Consider the following 9,504-nt stretch of genomic DNA (forward strand, 5'->3'; position numbering starts at 1 on the left):
ACACACTGATATATAAGTTTTTCCAAAGAGTCACAGTTAAAATTTTGGCCGAATTTAAGCCAATGACAACTTTAAAACATAAGACAAAGTCCTTTTTATAACACACAGAGGGTATCTCTACTAGGAGTACCACTGTCAGAAGAGTTGAATGTGGTAAAGTGAAATATACTGTACCTTATCTAGGCAGTAGGATTTGACCCACAGTATAATTGAAACTGTGAAGTGCTTTAAGATGGTCCTAATATACTATAAATACACAATAATTTAAATGTTTTATTCATCTGTACCATACAATTTGGCATTTGTCTCTTCTTCTGTCCCCCATCTCATCTCCCCACTTCGTCTTCATAAAATCTCCCCAAATTTTCACAAAGAAGATAAGAAAGCATGGGATTGCTGTTCCAGGTACCCTTATATACTATTAGAAAGTTTTGTGGGCTTTTTTTTATCTGTTTACAAGAAACAAATAGTGCCCTAATATTATGAAAGATAATGGCAAAGTCCTATTTGGTCTACTCATCTTGATTCCCAGGTAATTCGGGACTAATACCAGCACAGTGCTTGGGAAATTTCTTTAACCAACTTCTTTTATTACATCAACAAACAGAAGTGGCCATTACATTGACAAAATATGTTCCAGGGAATATTTCAAAGTCTAAAACTAACAAGGTGATTATGTAGCCCTGGTCACTGATGACCTTGATATCACAACACCACAGCATTTGCCAAGAAAGTCAACAAAGATTAATGGATTAGAGTCACTTATGAATATTTTAGGAAAGAGAAAATTTGGAAAATGAAAAAACACAATCTAAAAACATTCCAAAATTAAAATCAAATAGAGAAGAATCTAGTTTGATCTTATTAGTCAATTTTCTTCTAAAATGGGACAGAGGTTTGAAAAAAAGAAGTTTGGATACTTTCTAAGAAAGCTATAAACAACCTAGCATAAAGGAAAGACCATTAGTGCAAAAATATAGCAGAAAACCCTATATTATCTAACTCCCTTCACCTTTTCATATTACTTAAACCTAGAGCAAATTAACAAATCATTAAACTATCAAAAGAGCTTCTTAAGTTTGACTTTTCTTAATCTCACTCACCATACCATTTGTCATACTTTCTCAGAAAATATTACTTGATGGCTTGGAGATAATAGTTTTAAAACAAACAGAATGAGCTTCTTTAAACTTTTTTTCTAGTTTTCACCAAAAATAACTGTCACCATAAGCTACTATCTATAACATAGAAGCAGATTTGTCAGTTTTCACATTCTTACCAAACTCAGCAACAATAGAGGCAAGGCCGCCATATACAAAGGGCTTCCAATTCAGACCAGACATCTCATGGCTTACAGTGGCACTTTTCTGGTGCTAAAAATAAACACAAATCAGAACAAGGCACAAGAGTGAGGAGCATTTGTTAGGGTCTGATCACATTATTAATATTAACAAAATTGACAAATAAAACAGATGTAGAGGAAAAACCCCCGAATAAAACAAAATGGGGTATACTGTTTTATGTGCTGGATGATCATGAATGTGTTCTTTACTACCATTCTGCATGGGTAGGCGTGCAATTCCCTCAAAGATCAACTTGCACCCTTCATTCTCTCTAGTTTAATTTTATCCATGTCCCCACCCGAAGAAGAGGTTTCAGTCCAACCAGCACAACCAACTTAAGACATTCAACTAGACAATTACAAGTTAAGGAACCTGGAGTTCAAATTATATAGGCTGAGGCATCTCATAAAAGCAGTTCATGGTATTGTTACCTTGATTCAGGGGCAAAACAAGGGCTGACACCACTCCCCTCTCATGTTCTTAGACCTCTCATCTCTTTACTAAACTTCAGGGTTTTAGTTCATCTAGCTAATTCTAGCTATATACAACTTCTCCCCTCAAAGCCCAAGCTGAACTAAGTACTTTTTCATCTTCCTTCTGATTCCCAGAAAAATGAAAACAATATAAATGATGTCTCTCTTCTCTCTGACATTTAACATATATCCATCTAGTGAATTTCTTTTTCCCTGGTCTTTTAAAGCACATACATACAAATATTGTTTTTCTTTGATGTTTAGACTCTTCAACAATGTATTTCTATTCCCAGCCCCCTATCCTTCTTCCCCATACCACCCCCATTAGACCTGTCATCTTCAATCTTTTCATTTTTATTTTTCCTGCCACTCTCAGCTATTTCTCTCTTGGATTTTATTTTTTTCCCATAGCTCTGCCCTTTAGATCAGTGGTTTTCAAATTTTAGGTACACCAAAATGATCTAGAAGGTGAATTAAAACATAGTGTTGGGCCTCACCCTCAGAATTTCTGATTAGTGCCCTGGGTTTGGCCTAAGAATATGCAAGTTTCCAAATAATGCTGGTGCTCCCACACTTTAAGATCTACTACTGCTCGGGCGCCTGGGTGGCTCAGTTGGTTAAGTGACTGCCTTCAGCTCAGGTCATGATCCCGGAGTCCCGGGATCAAGTCCCACATTGGGCTCCCTGCTCCGCAGGAAGCCTGCTTCTACCTCTGACCCTCTTCCCTCTCGTGCTATCTCTCATTCTCTCTCAAATAAATAAATAAAATCTTTAAAAAAAAAAAAAGATCTACTACTGCTCTATGCATCACCTACTAAATCCTGGTCCAGCTGGAAGTAATCTCTTTTAAGATGGACTCTGAGATTTCTTTTAAATTATTCCTTTTCCAGAACTTCACAGTATGTATACTATTGAATTTCAAAAAAATCTTCAAGTGTTTTACGGTCAGGAATAAAGATTCAGAAGTCAGACTGCCTAGGTTCAAATCCTGACACTACCACTTACTAGCTCTGTGACCAAGTTACTTAACTACTCCATGCCTGCGTTTTCATAAAATGGGGATGATAATAAATACTATCTTATAGGGTTATTGTGAAAATTAAATGATATATGTAAAATACCTAGAAAAGTAAGTGGCACCTAGTGCAACTATTTTTTTTTAAGTTTATTTATTTTTTTAGTAATCTCTATACCCAACATGGGGCTCGAACTCACAACCCCAAGATCAAGAGTCGCATGCTTTTCCAAGTGAGCCAGCCAAGCACCCTCTAGTTCAACTATTAGCTATTATCATTACTACATTTTGAAAAGTACTCAAAATTACATTTTAACAGCTATTACTTGCTGCTCACCACCCCCACTGCCCAATATGAGGTTAGCACCATTGAGCCACAGTCTCTTTTTAGGGGAGACAAGGTTTTGCTTTATTTCCACAAAAGGAAATCTCTGTAACTAAGCACAAATGAACAATTTTCCAAAGAGGACAGCAAACATGCAGACAAATGTTTTGGTAAGAGGCCACAAAAATAATTATGGACACTTCATTTAAGCATAGTGTGATCAGCCAGTCCATCTGATACATAGAGTCTGGAATAGATAGCTCTTTTGGAGGAAAGTTGAAAGAAATGCTAAAAAGCAAAGTAGGAATAGGCACTTCAAGTACCAGCTGCAGTTTGAAATGAGTCTTGAGTACTATTATCTTAACATTTTCAATTATGACATTTTATTACAACTGATAGTAAAACATGACACACATGGTGAGAGGGTAAGCATGGAAAAGCAAGGACCATGGCATATCCCCTCTCTTAGTCAATAGAGAGTGCATTCCCCCCAACACACAATTTAGAGATTTCCCAAAACAGTCAAGCATTTCAAATGGCTGCTATGCTTCTCTCCAAAGCTTTCTTTTTACAACTTCTTCCCACTCATTACAGAGAAAGCCTCTATCAGAGCTTCACTACCTGCTACCCAGACTTTTAATAAGGAAGATGTTCCCAGGGTTCAGGGAACAATAATAAATCAGTTAAAGGCAGGGGGCAGAGCCATAGCAGGGAATGGAATTTTAGGTCAGTCAGCCCAGTGGTTCCTTAATGAAGTTTTCATAATTCTGAGATGAAATGAAGAAAATAAGGGCACCTAGTTAGTGCTTTTTTCTTCAGCTGAATGTGTTTAATTTAAAGAACTATCTATTAGGAAATCATGTTCTTCCTCCTGGAGCATTTTTTTAAATCACCTTTCCTGTATGAAATGTAGTAGGTAGTTGATTTGGTTTAGTATTCTTCTTAGTAAAATAAGACTGGCTACCTTAATTTGTGCCTCCTCCCCACACTTTCACTTAAATGTTATTGGTGCACGAAATCCAAAAGTCTAGGGACCACTGGCCAAATTCAACACTGCTACCACTCCCCCAACTGTCAGTAAAATCCCTTTTCCTCCATGTTAGGAAAGAATCTTGTTATGAAAAAGTCCTTTATATCTTTAATTAGGTCTGCTTTTAGACATTCTTTCCTCATATGGAGCCAAAAGTCTGCTTTCCTCTAGTTTTCACCCATTTGGGGAGGTAATATTAAACATATTATTTTTCCCAATGGGGGTCTTTCAAGTATTTAAAGACAGCTATCATGTTCTCCTACATCTTTCTCAGTGTAAACATCCACAAAAATTTTCATCACTCACTATATTATACTCCATTTACTACAGCTGAAAATTGCAGTCACTTTTGTGGAGGCCATATCACACTACTGAAATCATTAAAATGTCAGCTAAAACCTCTAAGTCTTTTACATAAGGCCAAACACATACATGCATGTCATGTTATATCTATTCCACAGTTGTGCAACGTTTTTTGAACATTCATTTACCCCCTTCTATATCTTAATTTCAGGCAATAGGATGAGGTTTTTCTTTTAGTTGCCCCATGTTATTCTCTCTTAACTAGGTAAGATCTCTGAAGGCAAACACCATGTCTCACAGTACTTTTCATAAGCCTTGCACAGAATTGGGTATATAGCCATTAAATACTTGGTTGATTCCAGTGAAATGTCCTTTATCTATTAGGCAGTGTGTATGTAAAAGATTATGTGAGAAATTAAAAAGTTAACTTGCCAGACCTGAGCAATGCTACACACTCTGTACACAACATTTTGTTTTTATTCATCCTCAGCGATTCTCTAATTCTCTTCCCTTGGCTTTTTGCAGAGAATTACTTGTGTAAAAGACCCCAAGCATGCTAAAAATGATTTTTACTTGTGAGGGTTATCCCCAGATATGGGTAAAAGGAAAGAAGTCACATCTGAGTTAAAACAAAAATACAGTACCTTAAATATTTATCACATAAAGCAGCCAATGAAAAATGTCTTTAAAATGCAAATGTGTTCTGAAGTCTAAGGAAAATATGATCGCCTAAAGAGTGAGAAGAATGTCTTACAACACAAGTTACATAGCACTACACTATTCCAAATATCTGCTCAGATAAATCTGGGTGCTTTTCTCACTTTCTCCTTTAAAAAAGAGTAGGCATTACAGATTCTCAGACTTCGGAGGTAATAATGGAAAGAGAAGCAAATATTTATTGAAGGCATACTTAATGCCCAAACCTGCAACATGCTATGGGTATAAACGTCATGTTAAAAAAAACAAACATATGTTCTAACATATGACAATATCTATCATTCAACCTATCTTTCCTGGATAATCAAGGAGATTGGGGTGGGGATAAAGTTGTACAAAATATAGTACTTGCCTTTCAAAAGCTTATAGTCTGGCAGAAGAAATCAAAGTAGTTCATTAGAGAAAAATTAAGTACTAAATTATATAGTACAAACTACAAGAGCAGGAGCATGGAAAAGGAGACAAACAGCATGGACCTGAATAATCTGAAAGGCTTCTAGAGTTGACTTAAAATGGGCCTTGCCAGAGTGCAGGCAGAATCAGGATAGGTGTAGGTAAGAGAAGGGTGGAGGATGAAAACAGAATGAACAGAGACACAAATGTGGAAAAAGCACAGCATGTGGAGGCAGGCATCAGTAGAGTTTGTTCTGAGAAGGAAGAGTACAACCTAACTGGAACAGAAAATTCCCTTAACAGATTGAAACAATTATCAGACAAGAAGTACGGGAAGGAAAAGGTTACACTGAAAAGCTTAAAACCAAAATGCACGTGTGGCAGGGTGAGAGGGATACTATAAGTTTTTGAACAGGGAAGGGACATGAGGATATCCACATTTTAGTTAGCCTACTAGGGCTGCAGCAAGCAGTGAATTACAAAGGAGAGAGGCAAGGAAACTAGCTTAGGATGGTATGAAGTAAAGCAGACAAGATGCTTGTTGGCAATGAGGTTAGAGATAAACTTATAAAATAGAAACACAAAGGAACTTGATGATGTAGGGAATGAAGACAAGAGTTCATAATAACTCCAAGCATCCCTAGCCTGGAAAAAACAAGAAAACACTGACAGAAAACCACAAACGTCCCTACTGTTAACTTGTCTGAGAATCTAATTCATGTTGATAATGGCTGTCATCCCAATTAGTTAGCTGAACTGCATTTTAATAGATGCCTTCAATGCCTTGACCTTAAAGAGTGGCAGGGGGTAGAAACTGAAGGGGAGCATCTTTTAACAGCATCCCTCACACTAACACAATGGAGGTGTTTGCTTACTCCGCTTACAATCACAGCCGCCGTTGCAAACTTCACCCTTAGAAAAATTAGGATTATTCCAGGAAAGATACCCATTCACCCTCTGGGTAGCAGGATCTTGCCAGTTCCTCAGCTGTCAGAGCGAGTTCGTGGAGAGAAGGGAGGCGCCTGAAGAAGGCGGCCTCCCAAGGGGGTCGAGGAAGCAGGGTTCAATCGAAGAAGTAAAACCACCGATGCCAGAAGAGTGAAAGACAGGGAAGGGACTCAGCTGAGGGGAGAGAGAGATCAAAGGACCGTTAAGCCCCTCCCAGGCCGGGAACCAGGCCAGCCCGGCCCCGCGCGGCCTGGCGCGGCCCAGCCCCGCTCCCCAGCCTGTTTAAGTCCAAGAGCTCCCCCTCACCTGCTCGGGCTCATCGGACGACTGGGAAGCCGAGGCTCCCACAGTCGGAAACGCCACCGCAACGCCAACCCGGAAGCATTGAGACCAACGGAAGTAACCAAGTCGTCGCCCCGGCAACGGTGGCACAGGCATTGCAACACCACCTCCTCAAAGCCTAAAAAAGAAAGTGCGAAATGAGAGGTGGAAACGACAGGGGTCTTAACGGGGAAGTCGAGCCGGCTGCGGATGCAAAGACCCAGAGAGGGCAACCTTTTGGGAGGTGTAGGGAGAGAGAACTAACGCGTGAGAATTTGGCAGCTTCTGCAGCTCACATGCTCGCCAGTTGGGGGCAGAGATGTCGCCTGGTTACCGCGTTACCACCCACCTCGCGCGTACTAGGGCTAGAAAAGGGGCGGGGGTTAAGAGGAGAGAGGCCAGCCGAACCTAAGTGACGCGAGGGGCGGGACAATCGTAGTGAAGGGACGAGACAATCGTAGTGAAGGGGCGGGACGGGGCGCCTGCGCGCAGAGTACGAAAAAGGAGGGAAAGTGAGGGGGCGGGGCAGAGGACTTAAAAAGTAGGAAAATGAGGGAAAGGAGTGAAGGGTATTTAGTAGGTGCCCGAAGTCGGAGAGAAAATAAAGATCAAGTAAATAAACCGCGGCACCGAATGGGCGCCAGGTATTAGGGACTGAGGAATCATACTCAGGCCCTGTACTCAAAGCATACAGTTGAGAAAAAAGAGGTTGGAAACAGAAAGGGAGACCATAAAAACTTAAAGAATCTGAAGAGTAGAAAACCTAAAAAGGGAGTCCAAATTAATCCATACCTCACAATCAGCCAGAAAACGAGGAGCGAGCCTGAGATGCGGCTTCTGGCTCTAGCCCCTGGGAACCGGAAGGAGTGTTTGCAAAGCACCCTGGGTAATTCCGTTGACCAATGGGCTACATTTGATTTTTTTTAAGCCGCTCACGCAAAGGTTCCATAATCCCGCGAGAAAACAAAATAATACAGTTTGCGTGTTGCGTATAAGTAAAAGTGGGTCAATGCAAGGCAGTGGCCCTAAGTTATTGTTGAATTAATAAATATTTAGAATACTTTGTTCCGAAAGGATTTTTCTCATTTTAGTTAACACTCAGGTTTCTCTGCCCATTAAAAAGTTTTTTCAGGCAGTACACATAATATTACCTGATGTAGAATGCTTACCAAGGACAGTGCCAAGAGCTTCGTGTGCAGACAACTACTCCATGAGACAGGTACTATTATTTTCCGCTTTTGATAGATGAGAAACCTGAGGTTTTAAAGGAGAAACTTGGTATTGGCAGAGCTGGGACTCAAATCTGGGTCTGACTTCAGAGCTTAGGCTCTTAACTGCCCTGCTATACTGCGCTCAACTTTAATAGTACCCTTGTTACCTTCAGAAACTTTCTTACTAAAAATAGATAATATAAAAAAATGTGGGCGCCTGGGTGGCTCATTTGGTTAAGCGACTGCCTTCGGCTCAGGTCATGATCCTGGAGTCCCGGGATCGAGTCCCACATCGGGCTCCCTGCTCAGCAGTGAGTCTGCTTCTCCCTCTGAACCTCTTCCCTCTCGTGCTCTCTATCTCTCATTCTCTATCTCTCAAATAAATAAAATCTTTTAAAAAAATGTGCATGCATTCCAAAATGTGAATTCCCTTCAATTTACATCTCAGCAAACACTCCCTTCTAGCCAAAAAGGGCTGTAGCTTAGAGTCCTTCTTACTCGGAAGAACTGTGTTCTCTCCAACGATGTGAATTTTATGTCTCCAGCTATGGCCTGGTCCTGTCCCTCACATCCAAGTCACTGAACTTTATAAAATTAAGGCTTTCTCTGTGAGCAAATCACTGTCTTAACTTTTCTACAAGACTGCACTTTTGCCTCCTCAGCCACTGCCACCACCAGCTAGTCTCACTGACCACCCAGGTAAACTTTGTTAAAAACAGCTTTGTTTTCAAATGACTTATTTTAAAAGTTCTACAATAGATGAATTAAAAGGAGCATTTGTAGAAACATAAACACATACCACACTTTTATTTAACACATTTGCTATTTGATTGTTTAGTTTGTTTTCAACATTTTCCTAAAACAACATAAAAAAGATCTAATCCTCATTATGAAAGTTGACCATTTTCCTTTTTAATTACCTTCTATTTGTAGTCTCTATCTCACAGACCAGTATTTGATTATACTCTGTCTTATGTTATGCCTGAATTCTGAACTCTCCAGGAGACAAAGTATTCAAGAGGATAGAATCCTGGAATCTTCAAGTTGGAGGGGCACTTAGAGGTCCCTTCTATAATATTCATTATGTACAGTTATCGAGTCTCTGCTAGGATATTTCCAGTATAAGTATACATCACAAGTCAGCCCATTACACTGTTGGATAACTGTTAGGAAGTTCTCATTTATGTCGAACCAAAATATGTTTTCCTCTTTCTACTCTCCCAAGAGAAACACCTGGTCTTAAAGAATGAAAAGAGCATTGTATTTGGAGCCAGAAGAAATCTTTTTTATTAATTAAGGTGAAGTTTACATCACTAATACAATATTGTCAATTATATCTCAATAAAACTAAAAAAAACAAAAAATAAAATTGAGAACATTTTTATTTTTATTAAAAGACATAATTAAGAGAGTGAAAAGGCAAGC

General features: G+C 39.4%; 1 protein-coding gene across 3 annotated transcripts in view; it reads right to left on the reverse strand.

Moving 5' to 3' along the window:
- SLC25A14 (solute carrier family 25 member 14) overlaps positions 1-7,099 on the reverse strand; it is a 30,465-nt gene extending 23,366 nt beyond the window's left edge. The window contains exons 1-2 of one of the 3 annotated variants that reach the window (XM_028122762.2): positions 6,854-7,099; positions 1,280-1,373 (exon numbers count right to left, since the gene is read on the reverse strand). In XM_028122762.2, coding sequence (XP_027978563.1) covers positions 1,280-1,373; positions 6,854-6,985 — 226 coding nt within the window. In that variant the 5' untranslated portion in view covers positions 6,986-7,099. Of the gene's footprint in view, positions 1-1,279; positions 1,374-6,474; positions 6,719-6,853 lie in introns of those variants that run through there. The other 2 variants (XM_028122764.2, XM_028122763.2) reach the window with 2 other exon arrangements.
- Between the last annotated feature and the right edge of the window lie 2,405 nt (positions 7,100-9,504).

Source organism: Eumetopias jubatus, unplaced genomic scaffold (assembly GCF_037043125.1).
Source record: "Eumetopias jubatus isolate StellerSeaLion01/CBP00866 unplaced genomic scaffold, mEumJub1_p1.0 scaffold_11, whole genome shotgun sequence".
NCBI classification, from domain to species: domain Eukaryota; kingdom Metazoa; phylum Chordata; class Mammalia; order Carnivora; family Otariidae; genus Eumetopias; species Eumetopias jubatus.